Raw genomic sequence first — 17540 nt, forward strand, 5'->3', positions numbered from 1 at the left:
GATTTATTTAAGGCACAAACATTCTCCATCAATTACTGTTAGAATGTAAGATATGCTAACTTCCACAAAGAAACATTACAAGCAGGCTAAATACACAGTGATCTGATAAATATGTGCATAAAAATCAATGGATTTTTGCCTAGGAAAACTCATAACAGACGGCTGTAAGTGGGTTGCTTTTTATACCCTCACAGGATTACAAACGAGAAGCAATTGCCCATAAAACTGACAAAGCAGATGTCGTCATGTCAAGAGCTTTAATCATACATAGAAATTTAGTCAACAGTACCATTCAGTCAGAATGCTTTAGCAGTATGTATATTTAGTGTAAAGAGATTTATGCTTTTTTTTTTCTTTTTTTTTTCTGATGAGAAATATCCATTAGGATGATAGAAGCTTTCAGAAATACACCAGCTAGAGAGATCAGAGAGAAGACTGAGTACATGACTAAGCTGCAACACCTTGGACTATATTTGAGGACATTTATCTCTGGTTTATGTACCAGTGTCCATCTTCATGGATGCTTTTTTCTTTTTAAACTTTCGTTTTAAACTCAAGGCTTTCGGGAACTAAAATAACTGCATTGCAGGCTCTGTTTTGATCCAATGCCCTGTTAACGGAGAACATCCTTCCACGACACTTTTTGAGGACCTAATCAAAGCCACGATTAACGTGGAGTCATGATGACACGGCTTAGAAGACAACAGGGGAGAACTGGAGTGCAGGAAATTACTGCTATGTCGTATTATAGGCATGAAAAAAAATAACCATCTATCAATCCATCCAGTTCTCTAGCTGTACATCCACTGATCCAAACATCCAACCTATAATAAAACACCACCATGAAACACACTAACTGTGCCGTTTGTGCTATCTTAGAAGCGCCACAACAACTCCAACCAGCTAGAGTCCCAAACAAAGAACATAACAGGTACGAGACAGAGGGTGGAACAATTATCCTACAACTCCCAGAAGCTTTTATTCTGAAATCCATCCATTCCTTTTGAGAGTAACTAAATAACGCCACGTGTGGGTTTGGCTGCTGCCATCACTGAGGCCGAGTTTGCCTTCTTGTTTCCTTTTCCCTCCGAAACATCTGAAGCTGCGTCTTGTGGACTTTTGTTAAGAGTAAGAAACTTCACTTCCAGAGCTGGTAATGATGGAAGTTGCAGCGGTAGCATCGTGGCAATCAATGCGCAGTCATGCGCAGAGACAAAGAGACTTCGTGTGTGTGTGTGTATGCGCGAGCGTGTGTGGCGTTAAGGCTGGGAGGGAGGCGGTTGTGGTGGTGCTGTCGCTGCATGCTGTGACATGGCTGCTGGGGAGGACATGGACTGGACCATGGGCTGGGCTGGTGGGGGGAGTGGCGGCTGAGCCTGCTGGGCCCCTGAGTGCGTGTTGGGAGAGGGCGGTGGAGTTGGACGTTTGAATTTGTCGGGACTGGTGCTTCTTCTTGGGGAGGGCCTCTGAGAAAGAAAGAGAAAATAAATATGAGTTATGTTTGTACAAACAGACAAGAAGACAGAATTGTGGCTAATCGAAGAGGAGACTTGGGAGTTTTTTTTAGGGCTAAAAGAATATTAAGACTTCTGATCTCACAAGGTTTGCCCCTGCTCTGACAACCGATCCAATGAATGGGTCAGATTCTGTAGAACTTAATGGATATCAGCTCCCCGAGGATCATGGTTTGACATTCCTGGAGGAAAGTGCTTTAACACTGTAAAAAAGGAGCAGGAACATTGTTTCCAGATATGCAGACCACTAAAAGGAAATGGGAGGTTTTAATCTTTCAGACAGAATCATTTTGAAGCTCAACGCCTCAGAGCCTGGGTGGAGGTTCTGACATGTGGTGAGAAAGAAACATGGATGCGTGCAGGATGTGTTATAGGGTCCAAAAATTTTTGTTTCGTATTTAATTAGGAAATAACTAACTCATTCACAATTTTACCAGCAACTTAACTTTAGTAAAAGAAATAGAATGCTCTACCTGAACTTACTGTAGATTTATTTTCTAATTGTACATATATACACATGCACACCCCCACGCACTATTTGGAAATTAATTTAACATGAATATTTTGCTCCTGTTTCAAAGGGATTTTTAACCAAAGACAAACTATTATTGAATGCTAATAATATATTGTGGCTAACATAGGTAGGAGTTGGTAAATGGAGTCAATGTGTAGAAAGAATTAAAAAAGTTACACTTCTACAGTTTAAAATCCTTTCAAAGAGAAGCTAAAAATGTGTAAATGTGACCAGAGCTGTTCCTACATTGCTCATCATGGGAATCTCAGTCATCATTGTATGAATAACAACATTTAAGCCGCATCTTAAGACCAACAGTGTTAATATGTTGCAATCATGACAGAATATAAAGATACAATAGCTGATAAGGGATTGTTGCTTCCCCAGAACAAACACTTGCAATAACCAGCTCATTAAAACATCAACTGAGTCATAAACAGTTATGTAAACAGGGTACGCTCATTTTGCTATCAACTTGTTGAAAACATGAGCATGCTATCGACTTGACTTTAGATCATTTATGAGCTGCAGAAAGTACAACCCACATCAGCAACAGAGTGCAACCATATTAGAACCAAAACCAAGAGTTTTCTCTGCCAGGTTTTAGTTTGAAATATTTGACTGCAGAACTATATGAAAAGTGGTGTGTTTCTGACAGGCTGGTGCTACTTTATGTCTGAACTGAGGCTGCAATTATGTCTATTCAAAACATCTGCATGTGAAAACCTCCTGCCTGTAAATTACATCCAAGAGGCAGAAAATACCTTTACAGTCATTGTTCCAAATAACAATTGTATAGCTTGAGGTCTTGCGACTAGTGATTTAACAAGCATTAAAACAATTTACTGAGGTCTGTGACATCCTTTGTTCAAAAATCAAGAATATTTCAGTACCAGAGACCATTTATTTAACGTGGTTTTTACAGACAGTTGCTTTGTATCTGAAAGGCGCCTAGTATGCTCCCTGGCTGAGCTTTTGGAGATGGTGGTGGTCCACATCAATTACTCAAATCCTCGAAGAGATACTTCACTACTCAATCATTAGACACATAAACCCTAAGAGCACATTAGCGCTCAACAGAGTCAATCTTATAGTCAAATAGTCAAAGACTGAAATTAGGCCAGGGACAGTTGGTAATGACAAATTACATGCTGTCATTTCTTCGCATTTAAAGAAAATCTCAAAAGGGACAATATAAAATGTTTTAAATAAATGCACTCCTAATTTAAACCTATTTAAATAATCCTGGATGTTAAACTAGAATTTATATTTTGCCATCTAAACATATCTTAGCTGAATGTACATAAAAGTACTATTTTAAACCTGCTGTTATGGGATATTTTTATGATCTAAAAAGTGTACATGTTGATTTTTGTTTACTGTTGCTTTCTATTTTATTATCCACATCTGTAAACGATAAACCAGAGTAAAACAAAGTCGGTATTTAAAGACTGATGTCATGTTTACTTTAGTAGCTCAACAAACTTGAATCAATGAACGAGCCATTAGCAGGCTGCTGTAAAATTTGATGACATGTTGAGGAGATCATTCAAACTTTTGAATCTGCTGTGTTAGAGCTCCTAAGAGCTCCACCAATATTTTTAAAGAGTTGGGGACAATAACTTGTGGATGTTACTTACTGTTACGGCATGAGAGGAGCTTCCGTGGATGTGCAGGGCGGGGGTGTTGTAGTGGGAAATGGCAGCTCTGGACAGCGTTGCTGGAGGGGTGAAGCCGACTGTGTGAGTCCCATATGAGAGCCCTGGAAGAGAAGGTGGAGTGAAATTTAGAGTAATCTCCCATTGGGAGCAATATTTAAACCAGAGATATGGAAGTGAATAGCTGCATGTGTTTAAATTATTTAATTCGATATTCTTGCTTCATTTCACATTTTGTGTTTGCTAGAAAGATGTCAAAGTTGGTCAAATTGTAGTAAGCAGCACCAAACGGAGATGAGTTTGCTGCTATTAATTTCTTTGTTGGCTCCGATCTTTTGCAAAATCTGAATTACAGACTACTGAAAGTAAGGCGACTCTGAAGACATCTTTACTGTGAGAGCAACAGTAAGTCGTAAATTTGACCTTTCAACAAATGCTGATGGCTGGTACCAGATTCCAATGTCACAATTCCAACCCAATGGAGTTGTGCAAGACAAAAGCTATAAATTCAGCAGGAACACTGTGCGCTATGTATGACTGGTGACCTGAACTGCACTTTGAGAACTGTAAAAAGCAACACTAATTTGCCAGCCCTATAAACTAGAGCTGGCAAAATATAGCACTAAATCACCTGACTACACTCGACTCTGTTTTGCCAACCCCTGTCAAATCTTTCAATGACTGGTTGTGTGTTCAAACTGTTTTGGTTTTATTGCAACTTTCACTAGTAAATATAGCTTTTCTTAGTTTAAACTATACTCAAACCGGGTTCAGTAATGCATTTGAAAGATATTAAAGATACAAAATTAAAAATAGGTTTTCTAGTCCAAAAGCCCTTGAGGACGTATCTTCAGTCAGATGAAGATCAGATACCTTGTTTATGAATGTTTGCACCATTTTAGACACAGAACAATTACCATACAATCTTTGTTACAAAGATAAAACTTGGATCAAAGATAAAAGTCACAATAATTTACATCAAAGGTGCTTTTTATTGATGTTTTGTCCTCACCAGGTGATATGGGTCGACTGGAGCTGGGGGAAGGAGTGTAGGGGATGGGGCTGGACACGGTCCTCGCTCGCAGGCCTTGTGCAGACATCTCATTAAAGTACCTGAGAAAAATCAGACAACCTTATGAAAACCTGCGAAAAAACATACAAATGCATAAACTGACTGAGTTATAAAGGCAGAAAGCCATAAATGGAGAAACTGGAGTTAGATTAGCGGTATGACAGGTAAACAGGTAGATCACTTTCAAGTCAGTCTGAAGCAAGACAGATTGTAGATGTGATCGTAGATGCTCATTGTGATATGGGTGTAATATTGCTAAGCTACAATAAACATACAAGTTTCTATTGATTTTTCAATACAGATCCAGTCTAAGTCTGTCCATTTGGATGTATCCTTAATAATACAGAATGATGTGACTGGTTTTTGCTATCTTATGTTACAGCTCCCAGTCATAAAATCGACAGCCCATGACCTAGAATGATTTGGTTTACTTTCAGTCAGTATCATGGTATCATGTTCTCCACACCCTGTGGTGTCAAAGATGTGTCGCACCCTAAAATTCAAACACCCAGCAGACACCTGAAGCTAGGAAAATCTAATATTATATTGTTTGGTGTTATTTTTAACTGCAGTAGCTGCACAAATGGCAGGCAACACGGTCCTGGATGTTGTAGCACTTTTGCCAATGAACCAGTAAATGTTTTTTTGTGTAAAGGAGTTCTGCATAGTTTGTGGTCATTGTATTAGCATGCTAACAGCTAACAATCCCTTAATGCCCCAATCAGTTTGATAAAGCAGACATTGTAGACTTATAAACAAAGCAGGAAATCACCTGGACTCCAAGTATTTTGGTTTAGCTCCAAGTAGAAATATCTACAAACACTTGAAATAGGACAAAAACAAACTTACAAGGAATTGTTCTGCAAGATACAGGAGCTTGTTTCAAGTCAGTCACTTTTTAAATGCAAGGGTAACAACTAAATGACTTTTAAAGCGAGTTTTAATGCAACTTTGCTTTAAAAGTGTTATTTACCAAATAATGCAAAGTTGACACCTTTAATGCAATTTTAATGCAAATAGTTTCATTTGCATTTTTTTGGGACTTACATCAGTTTAATGCTTTCTTACAAGTGAAAGAAAGCACTTCTTTCTTCACAAGCATGTTTCACGGACATGCCCGTGAAACATGCTAGTTTCAAGGGCATGTCCAATATGCCCGTGAAACTAGCATTTTTTAAATCAATATTTAAGAATTATTCACTTCAAACAAGATGCTATATCTTGCTACCAAAATATAAATTAGATGCAGCACCTTGCAAAAGTATAAATACCCTCAACTTCTTCAAAGGTCAAGTTAGTAGCGCAAAGTTTTTTATTAGGGTTTTAGGAAATAGAGCAACACAAAGTAGGTGACAGGAGCTAAATACGGGCCAATCCTGGTAGAAAACCTGATAAAGACGACTCATTATTCAGGTTCTAGATAGACTACAACACTAAAAGTCCTGGCAGATTTACAATGGATCAGCAACAATAAAAAATATAGTCATGTTTTATATTACAGTGGGTTGATGAAGATGTTGAAAACCCCAACATTTACCTCTTCAGTTTATTCAGGTTTAATTGGCAGGACCAGTCGCCCAGTTTCTGCCACAGAAAAACATCCCTACACTTTACTGAAGGGACACTACCTTAACATGTCCACCTGGCCACTCTTACATAAAGGCCTTTTGGTGGAGTCAATTATCAATGGCTCACCTCCTGGGTGGTTTTATCTCTGAAAAACAAACACTGGCACTCTGGCTAAGTGGCCACTGGGTTCATGGTCGCCTCTGAGCCTTCAACATAATTAATCATGAAAAAAGTGAATGACTACTCCTCACATTCAATCTAGTTAAAAGAATTTTCATGTCACAGATTTCATGATTGTATTTATGAAAAGCATTGCATGTTTTCCTCCCACTTCACAATTATGCACTATTTTGTGTTAATCACATAAAATCCTGTTAAAATACTCAGAACTTTTCAGCCTCAAACTGTAACAAGACAGAGGTTTGGTCTTCTGCAAGTTACTGCACAAGTTCCACCTTAAAAAGAGAGGAAGCCAAATTCAAGTGTTTGGTGCCAAGTTGTAATCTGAACAGCAGTCTTGCATTGTTATTCATCTTTGTTTTGATTTTCAATCTCTTCAAACTAGCAGGTTTAATGACCCGTTGTTTAATTTACGATGTTCAAACTAAATGCCAACAAGTTAAATGCTTTCAAAACTTTGGTCAGGACTCTGATGAAGAATATCTGACGTATCTACTGAAGTAACTGGTGGATATAATTTTGTACACCAGTAGAAGTCAGAATTACTCTGACCCAAGTGGCAACCTTTACTGTGGCATATTGCACCTTTTACCTCTCATCATCCATCTCCAGACTGGACTCGCTCTCTGACAGCTGCCGGCACAGCGCCTCCCTGCGCTCCATTTCCCTCTGAAGCTTTCTCTGCAATCGAATGTTCTCCTCCCGCATCTGCCGCTCCTCCTCTATGTACTGCGCACGCTTCTCCGTGTCTAGACAGACAAAAAAAGGAAAAAAACATGAGATTTTTTCACAGATATATACAGGTCAAATACAGAACACCTGAAGCAATATTCAGTTAGTCGAACCAGCACACAAAAACAGAGATACCCGAACAATGGCACATTGTGTTCCAGTATTCTCACAAAATAACCCAGTTTGTGCATTACAATGTTTTTGTTTTCCCTACAAAGTGGGTCAATGGCAGTCTTGGATAACACAGCTGGTTATAAGACAAGCAAAGAGGAATGTCATGGCAGTCTTGTTGTGAATGTCTTTCACTAAGTTTGTTTACATCTCCCCCTAGTGGTAAAAAAGCAGAAAGATACAATCCAAAGTCTACCTTGCTTTGCATCCAGTCTGTTTTACTGATGCTTAACAGAGTTCAGCATTTCTACAGTGATTTTTCTCACACATGTGGCATGATGTCACCTCTGCTTCCTGTGTAAAAAATGACCTACAACTATTTTATGGCAAATTTATCTCTGCTTAAAATATTGCTCAAGATGAAAGATGAATAGTCTTAAAAAAACAAAACAGTATCTGCTTGTGACAAAAAAAAACTAGAGTTAAAAAAAGACCATATAATTCTGATTGGTGCATTTTTAAAAATAACCTATCCATCCTTTATTGTCTGCATGGCTGCCGAGGCATACATTATACAATACCATTAAAGACATGGATAACCTTGAACAGATTATCATTCAAACTATCCCCTGTAACAGTAGAGAAGAGATTCCAGTACTTTATAATATAATATATCATAAAACCTTAACTGGAGTCCACTGAAAACAAATATCTAAGTTAAATATTTCCATTCAAAACATTTACAGATGATGTAGATCAGGGGTCTCAAACTCCAGTCCTCGAGGGCCGCAGACCTACAGTTTTTAGATGTGCCACAGGTACAAAACACTGGAATGAAATGGCTTAATTACCTCCTCCTTGTGTAGATCAGTTCTCCCAGCCTTGCTAATGACCTAATTATTCTATTCAGGTGGTGCAGCAGAGGCACATCTAAAGGTTGCAGGACTGTGGCCCTCGAGGACTGGAGTTTGAGACCCCTGATGTAGATGCATAAGTCAATCAGCTCTCACAATCACTGCTTCGGCTTTGTTGTCACCCGGCCATGAAACAATTTCCAAATCACTCGCAGCAATCTCTGGTGATTCAAACTTCCTCACTTACCATGGGACTTTTGTAAAAGTTTGCCAACAGCTAGAGTTGGGAAAGCAAAAATGCTGACTGTGGGATATGAAAACAGTACAGATAAAAACATCTTTGCAACTTTTTCAGCTTTGTTTAAAAAAAAAAATCTCTACAGAGAGAGATCCCTCCCCAAAGCAAACACCTTTGATTGCAAGTCTTCATAAACCACTTTTTGTTTACTTTAGTTATTTATTTTAACCGTTTTCATAGTGACGTCAACATTTTGAAATGTGTGCTTTTTGATAAGGCTATAATAATAAAGTGAAGACAAAACACTGGTTACCTTTTTAAAATAAAGACCGGAGATAAACCCTATTTAAAAAGGTCAGTTTTATAGACTTTCAGTCACAACATTGGTTTATTGCATCCAGAAAAGCTCGAGGTCATGAAGCTGAAACAAACCTAATGCCATGAAACAAGACAGATTGTTCTCAATGGTCTTTGTGATACCAGATAAAACAGGGCAGAACAAACTCTTCACCTTCGTTTACATGAGTTAGTTTTACTAGTCATCATTAAATTATCAAGGAAGGCCAACTTACACACCTTGGATCATGTGATGGAGGAGAGTGAAAACTTACGCTGCAGCTCCGTGGTGCGCAGGCTTTTCTTGAGTCTCTCCACCTCGTTCTTCAGGAAGCGGATATGCCGCATCATGTTCTCCGGTGAGTCTATTTCCATGGAAACGTCTCTTGGAGATGGAGGAGCCGATACAGGCTGGTCCAACTTTTCCTGAAGAATTCTAGTTTAAAAGAAAGATACAATGTTAATTTAGAAACATAGATGCCATAGATGTTTTAATAAAAACAAAACAAAAAAACATTTAGCTTAAGCAACTTTTACAGAACATATGAATAGAAAAGGACTTTACACAAATGTGCTCTCTATTGATGTCTGATTATAATTTACCTAAAAATACTTGTTCTTTTGTTTCAATACTTGAAAAATAATTTGTTACAGAAATTGTGATTTTAATTAGTGTAACTCTGCCCATTGGCATTAAATGAATCTACTTTTAGAAAAAAAATGGGCTTGTAAATTTAAAGTAGATTTAAAATTACATTTGTACTAATAAAAACAGTTAATGTTAAGTTAATCTAAATAAACAACAGAGTGTGGCTTTTGCTTCTAAATAAACTAAAGTTCCCTTTGCTGTAAAATTAAAATGAACAAATATAAACAGTATTTTAATCACACGATAAACCTAATCTAGATAACCGTATTCGCATTTTTTTAGGAGACACGCAGTTCTGAAGTGCGGAGAACAAAACGTTCCAATAAGGAAATGCCCTGTGTGTGGAAGAAACATGTCAGGTAAAATGTGCTCCAGCCTTGGTTTCATAAATTAGAACCATTCCTCACATGACAATAAAATGTTCATCTTGAAGAAGTTATCTTTTAACAATTCTGTTTACACAAAGCTGCTGAGAGACTGCAGTTTTCTACCTTTTCTCCGCCTCCAGTTTGTCCATGCGCTTCCACAGCCTGTTGACGAGGGCTTCCTGTTCTTGCTCTAATGTGTTCTCGAGGTCAATCTTCTCCCTCCTCAACTGAGAAACAGAAAAGGCAAAGAAATGGCCTTCAGAGATAGAAAAACCTCTGATGTTGTGAAGCGACCATACAAAAGAAATCTATAACTCAAACCCAAGAACTACATCCTGATAAAACTGTTCCATAAAGAACCACCGTATTTTGGCCTGTCACACATTTAAGAGCACAAGCATGTCAAAAAAATTACCCAGTGCCATAAATATCCTCCATGTTCAGACTCTTGGAACATAAAAAGCCATACACACACCTTTGGGGTGGGTAGTTGAGAGTTGAAACCCCAGATCAAATCTACCCTTGGTGATGCCAATTGCTGCAAGATTGAAGGGGTGGACTGTGTTTTTTTTTGTTGTTTTTTTTTTGGCTGCAGTGTGTACCTGTCAGTCTATAAAAGAAAAGCTCTGGCATATTGTTCCCCGAGGAAGAAGAGACTGATCTGCATCAAGGAATCGAAGACAGGAGTAATACGATAGCCTGCTGGTTTGATTGGAGCATTCACAGCAAGATTCATGAAAATAGAAACCAACTTCAGGTTTCAGGACTGGAAAGTATTTACCTCACATTGGTAAATACAAAAACAGGCATTTTGTTTTTTGTGTGGACGAAACCTGACAGATCCGTCAGCACGTCCTCAGAGAGTAAAGCAAGCCGAATCAACAGTGCAGTACACAAAAAACCCGTCACCTGACTCTCAGGCTGCTGATTAAATGACAAAAACACTGAGCATGTGTTTTCCCCATATATTCAGTTGAATCCAGGTATGCTCATTGTCACTGGCCATACGCTTCAAATACTACAAATTCAAATTTTAGTCTCATCAGATCCCATGTCTCCAAAATGAAGGTCTGTGTCATTGAGGTAATTTACAAACTAATCTGGCTGTTTATGTTCCTGTAGGAGTAATGGCTTCCTCTTCTCTGAGAAGCCTATTTAACCCTTATTAGCACGCACCTGATTTTACAGAGTGATTACACCCTCACAAGCTTTCAACTGGCATTTTCACACCATTCTAGGGCCGAAATGTACATTTTGCAACAAAACATACTAATGTCCAGGACACTGATCCATCGCCATACCAGCAAAAATACTGGGAATTAACCAAACAGAATCGTAGAAACCTGCTGTATTCTCATCTGGGTTTTTCTAAACTGTAATCTTAAGTGTGTGTAAATTTCACAATTTGACAATAATAATCATATACTCTCTCAAAAAATGTCCAGCATGCTGATGCAGTATGGTCACATTGTAGGAACTGAACTACATGGTGAAGGTTCTCCTGTTATATAGGCAGTGATGAGGGCAGCAGGCAGCTACATGACAACACAGAGAATAGCAGGGAAAGTCCTTGTACTGAGAGCTAAAGCATATTTTTCTTCTAGCAGCCATATTCTAAAATAATGCTGAGAGCAAACAGTTTATATCTTGTGAGAATGATGACTATTTAATTTCTGTCTGATATAAAAAAGAAAAAATAAGATTCTTTTTGTTCTTTCTGGCATCATTAAACTAAATTTATGGAGAAAAAAAAAAGATTCTGCAGAGCATAATCCTTGAAGGTATTATACATTAATCTTGAAGCTTTTTCTGTAAATACAGATAGTTAATAAAAAAAAAAAAAAAAAAGACTGCTGCAGTAAAGTTCATTTCCAGCTGGGAGAGCCTGCTGCTGCCACAAATAAAAACGTGTAAAGAAGAAACAGGAAAATATGCAGACATTAAAACTGTAGCTGAACTGATAGGGGCTAATAGACACTTTTGTCCTCAAGAATAAGCCTACCTGTTCCAGGGTTAGCTGCTTCGAGATGGTTTCATTCTCCATTTTCTTAATCTTTTTCATTAACTTGTTGACCTGGAACTCCTGCTCCTGCTCCAAGTGCTGCTCCAGCTCCGCCTTCTCATGCTGGAGCTATAACAGAAAGGCAGACAAAGGAAAAAGAAGGATGAACAAAATGCATGCAATGTACAAAAACAAAAGACAAAATATGAGCAAGAGAAGCAGCCTGAATAAAGATTTATAAATTTGGCTTACATACCTGGAGTAAAACAAAATATTGTATTGAATTTGGGGACGAACTTCCCGGAGAGACAGACAGGAAAAAATTACATGGCAACCACAAAACTTTGGGCTCATGAATTAAAAACAAAACCAGGGTGCGGCCCAGCAGAGCAGATCAGAGCATCTCTGTTATGAATTACATAACTCGCTAACCAATATGGAAAAATAATTTAAATTCATCCATCCATCCATCCATCCATTTTCTGTTCACCCTTGTCCCTAATGGGGTCGGGAGGGTTGCTGGTGCCCATCTCCAGCTACGTTCCGGGCGAGAGGCGGGGTTCACCCTGGACAGGTCGCCAGTCTGTCGCAGGGCAACACAGAGACATACAGGACAAACAACCATGCACACACACTCACACCTAGGGAGAATTTAGAGAAACCAATTGACCTGACAGTCATGTTTTTGGACTGTGGGAGGAAGCCGGAGAACCCGGAGAGAACCCACGCATGCACAGGGAGAACATGCAAACTCCATGCAGAAAGACCCCGGCCGGGAATCGAACCCAGGACCTTCTTGCTTTAAATTCACTTAATGTGAAATACTGGAAAGAGGGGGAAAAGGCATTTTTATTTTGATACCTGTTCATTAGTGGAAATGTTTCCTACATTGTGGATGCTACCAATAAGCTGAATTCACACACAATTAGTTCTCAGTCCACAGTATTCATGTGAATAGAGATATTCAGTAAATTGTGGCAAACCCAGAGCAGTCATTTCTAATCAACTTGCAGATTATTTTGGCTTCAGCAGTGCATCCTCCCTCCTACAGTAGTCCACAGCTACAGATTTCTCTGTTCTCATTCTTCAAAGGACATTTTATTTACCCCGTTACAACCAAACAACACATTTAGCTGTTTCTATAGTGAGTTTCTCAACACACAGGGCAGGCTTAAATTCAAAGTTGGAGACAGTCTGCTGTCCAACCAGGTTAAGACTTTAAACTGTATTTTTCAATCTCCTACATTTGACTCTGAACATTTGCTTGTTTGGTTTCATTTCAGCTAGACGTTGCAGAGCTATCATATTCCAATCGGTTTTTGTTTTTTTGCCCCTGAAGCAGAGAAAACCAGATCAGAAACAATGTCACCACTGGGACTGAGAATTAAAATGTTTCCATCCATTGTGAGTCTGAAATTCTTCAAATGCAAGTTTTTAAAATGTACAAAATATCAATGTTTTTAAGTTTGGTTTGAGATTAAGGCAAATGGACAAAATTGTAAGATGTTAAAATAGCATATGTAAGTAACACCTACTTTAACTTTTGATCTGGTCACAAATAAGTTGTGATTAATAGCAATATGTAACTTATTATTCTGTCACAGCAAGTACCTTATAATTAAAGTCATTCTAATCTCCAAGTAAAGGTGTAAAAGTAGCTGATTTGTTCAAAGATTTTGGTGCCTTAATTTGCAGCAAACAGGCAAGAACTGGGCAGAGAGAGAAAGGGGTGAGGGGCCAGGGGGAGATATGAGGCAAAGGTCCCAAGGTCAGGAACTGAATCCCAGGCAGCAGTGTCGAGTACTAATAGCCTGTGATTATGGGGTCCACCTCTTCGCCACACGTTGCCTCCAGCAGTAGCTCAATGAATATTGTCAGAACTTTCTTATATAAGACACAAACCATTCAAGATTACAACCCAGAGCTCTACAGCCATAACTTGTGAATATTTAACAATGGTTACCTTCCACAAACACTAAAGGAGAAGTCTACACTTCATTTAATTCAGATTTCCGGTGTGTCTGACTTTATGAATGCATTTAACCGTCAGCTCACAGAACCATGGCTGGGTTTGAATACGATGTTTGCAAACAAATATAAAAAATATGATTTAAGAGAAAACATGAACGCTCAACAGGTTTAATCTGGGACATGAATGAAACAAAATACTGGAAATATTTAACAGGTAAGAAATCTCCCTTCATGAAACTCCACCCCTGGTTCAGGTAAGAATCCAGGAGATCCACCTGACCAACACTGCATACAAAAAAATGTGTTCATGTTCCTGGAAACTGCTTCTGCATCTGAAACGCATCCTGAATTATACACAATTATAAGTAGGATGTTATACCTTTACCTGTAAATACACAATATTTGGTGGAGGAACATTTTCCTTGGCCCACTTTTACATAAAGTTGGCTGAAATAGAGCACCAATTAAGTTCACTTTTGAGGCAATACAGCCAACTGAGGTGAAGTTTCTAGCACCAAAATTTTTGATGGATGACAAAATGAGTTTGACACAAAAAACATGACGATGTACAAAGCCTCTACAATTATCTTCAAGATGTGCTTAAATCATCCGCTAATGATCACTGAACAAAAACTGGTCAAAACTCTGAAAGTTTGGCAATTCTCCAAAGTCGATCCCCCGCCCGTTGATCCGATCACTCACTTGCATAAGTTTCCTCGACAGTTCATTCGTCAGAAATTCTTCCTCTTTTTCATAGTTGACTGCCAAGGTCTCCTTCTCCTTCTGGAGAGCTTGGATCTTCTTGAACAAGGTGTTGCTGATAAACTCTTCCTCCTGCTCGGCTCTTGCTTGCTGTGCAACATAAAACAAATGGGGACAGTGCCAAAGGAAACGTCAGTTAAACAGACTCTAGCAACCTGGCATGGGATAATGTTTTCATCTTTATCCTGATTAAATTGGAACAGCACAGTACAGCCGTATGTGCGGGAAGCTAAGACTCCTGCAAAGTGGATAATGTGCTAAGAAATCTGATGAACGAAATCCTCAGTAAATCATGGGATAGCTAAGGGTTTTACACATTTAAACAAATTCATATGCTATGTGCTGCCAAAGGGCTTTTCGCACTTCAAAATAAAAGAGGTAGGTAAAAATGTGTTGTTTTTTTGTATGCTGAAGCCCTGAATGTGACGTGACCGGTTTCATACAGGGTCCACTTTTCTACACAACAAACTCACACCTTGCTTCCGCTGACAATGTCTGCATTTGAAGCAGATAGCTTCCTTTCAGATATTTATAATGCTATGCTAACCAAAACCCTTTAAGGGACAAGGTTGAACTTTGAGCAGGAAACATGTAAACGTTTCAATGAATCAGGAGCTTTTACATAAGTTCTGTCAAAACATGGGTAACATAAGAAAACATATGATACACCCCTCTTTTAGCTTTTGGGTTAGCAGGTCAAATAATAAAATAACACTCTGTATTTAATAAATGTGTCAAGACAAGCAACTCCCACCATTCTTAGACTATAAACACATAAACCTACAAGTTACTGTTTAAATGGAAGTAGTCTTAAAAAGTACTTCTTCTTTTGTCCCTATAAAGAAAAAAAAAATTTAACAAAAATTGTAAGGTCAGTACTAACACAAAAAGAAATTTCTGTATTGGTCAGTAAAGTCTTCAATCAATCAAAAATATTAACATTTTAATCATCTATTTTACTATAAAACTGCATGTGCAAAAAATAATTAGATGTGTCTGTGAAAAAATAGACAGATGCTCCACCAAATCTGGCTGCAGGGAAGTCTGTAAGTCAATGAGGAAACACTTTTCTCAAAGGAGTCAAGAGGTATTGCAGTAGAGGTCGACTTTTTATTGAAAGGAAGACTGCAGCAGGGAGGGCAAAGGAGAAGTGTGTTGGGACAACCACGGCAGCTAACATTACAGAGTGATGATATGTCTGTCCTTGCCAGTCTCATTTCCCATCTCTTCTTCAATGTCCTCATGGGTAAACTGGGTTCATCAAGCAGAAACAATATGTCAACTTTTCAATACGACCGAGTCGCCCCGTATATAAGCTACACACAACTCCCGAAATTGTTAAGTGGTGATCAGGGAGGTCGACCTGTCCATGTTAATGGCGTGGCATGTCGCTACGTCGTAAAGTTTGGCCTAAATATCCCCCACCCGTCCGACAGATCGCTTTCACATATCTACGAAGCTTGACTGATTAACCCGGCATGAAGACATACGAGGCGTCAGCATGTGCCAACATTGCTACACGGCTATTTATTAACTCAGATACTGTATCCTTCTTGGTTATAACGTAGTGACAGTACTGCGAGTAATCAGCTAACAGACCATCAAGGTGTGGTGCACATGTTAGTCCTGGAGCTTTTTAGCAAGCCAAAGCACAACAAAGCAAAGTAGCTGCCAGTCATTGCCCAACCACCTGGCAAACGCTACCCCGCTGGCTTACTTAGCAACAAGCTAACTATTAGCAAAGCTAGCAAAACATCCAAGAGTTGTGTTCATTTTTGAGTAATATCACCACATAGCGCCCCAAATTTGTTAGCAATTACCAGCCCCCACTAAATAAATACCACCAGCCACAGCTAACTTGCTGACAAATGCAACATACTTGGTTGCATGAGAACAGCGTGTAGCTAGTTAGCTGGCTAACGTTACTCACAATGGTGACGCTAGCTTTGCGGAGGTCCCGATTCTCCTCCTGCAGGGCTTTGCACTTTAGTTTAAACGTCTCAAGCTCAATTTTCAGAACTTTGTTCTCTTGCTGCAACGATGCAAGACGGTTCGTCAGTTCCTCCAGGCGAAACTGTGAAATGACTATACTTGGTTTCCCAGAATTGGAAGCGGAGGATGACATCGGGGTGGCCGAGCTGCTCCCCGCTCCGTCGGTGTCGCTCTCGCTCGCGCTGTCCGCCATGGCTGTGCGGCAGTAAGTGGAGAGGGAAGGGAGGGAAGGGGCTGCTCCAGCAGAAAGCGTGAGGGGCGAGTACGGCAGAACGGTACACGATGTGACCTTGCCCCGGCGTGCCGACATAGCGACCCCACCAGGATGTCTCCAGTACTGCATAGTGAATGCTGAGACATTTTAATTTCACAAAGTAGAGCCTTCAGTTCTTTCTGTTTGTAAAATATAAGACATAAGTGTTCTTGTTTACGCCTAAAAAAAAATCAATAATCTTTATTCTTATGTCATGTGCTACAATACAAACTTGAGTTTCAAGGTCCCAGATAAAATGCATCTGTCAAGAGATCTAATCATTTACCCATGTTTATGGAGAAAACTAAGTTTATCAAAAGGGAACATACCTTTGATCAGTGTACAGTAATTATTTCTACCCTGTGTCAATGTAAGGATTGCTTGATGACAAACGGCAGAAAATGTATTTTGTGTGTGTGTGTATTTTCACCAAGCAAATAAAGACTTAACAAAACTCTCTCCAGTGACACAGTTTGAACTGCTGATAAAATTCAGCCCAGCGTCTACAGAAAGGCTTAGATATGTGGTTCATGTCAATGCAACACCCACATGCATGGCAGAATTTCAAAGTTTCTCTGGAATCCCAGCAGAACATTGACCAATGTATCAAACTGCCCCTGCCACACTATCTTCCCTCAGCTGGCATGTGCAAACATTACACACAAACACAAAGAATATGTGACAAATCAGATCAGGTCACTTTGTTCCACTGCTCTTCCACTGCTTTGTAAGCTTCTGATAGGTTTATTTCAATATCTGAGTTTA

The 17540-nt window shown here is 39.1% G+C and overlaps 1 protein-coding gene across 1 annotated transcript; it reads right to left on the reverse strand.

Annotated features, from left to right (window-relative positions):
- Positions 1-240: 240 nt before the first annotated feature.
- LOC114137740 (coiled-coil domain-containing protein 6) lies at positions 241-16820 on the reverse strand. Its single transcript, XM_028006539.1, has 9 exons — positions 16461-16820; positions 14471-14620; positions 11798-11926; positions 9919-10022; positions 9054-9214; positions 7100-7256; positions 4699-4799; positions 3669-3790; positions 241-1466 (listed from the first exon to the last, which is right to left on the reverse strand). The coding sequence occupies exons 1-9, from the start codon at positions 16713-16715 to the stop codon at positions 1260-1262; spliced, it is 1386 nt and encodes a 461-aa protein (XP_027862340.1). The 5' UTR covers positions 16716-16820; the 3' UTR covers positions 241-1259.
- Positions 16821-17540: the final 720 nt, after the last annotated feature.

Source organism: Xiphophorus couchianus, chromosome 22 (genome assembly GCF_001444195.1).
Source record: "Xiphophorus couchianus chromosome 22, X_couchianus-1.0, whole genome shotgun sequence".
NCBI lineage: Eukaryota > Metazoa > Chordata > Actinopteri > Cyprinodontiformes > Poeciliidae > Xiphophorus > Xiphophorus couchianus.

Bases quoted from the DNA above. Each gene is read 5' to 3' on its own strand.
- LOC114137740 (XM_028006539.1), bottom strand. From the start codon at position 16,715: ATGGCGGACAGCGCGAGCGAGAGCGACACCGACGGAGCGGGGAGCAGC. The intron at 10,023-11,797 runs GTAGGCTTATTC...TCTGTTTCTCAG, and splicing joins AGCAGCTAACCCTGGAACAG to TTGAGGAGGGAGAAGATTGA. The intron at 3,791-4,698 runs GTGAGGACAAAA...CTTCTCTTCCAG, and splicing joins CAGTCGACCCATATCACCTG to GGCTCTCATATGGGACTCAC.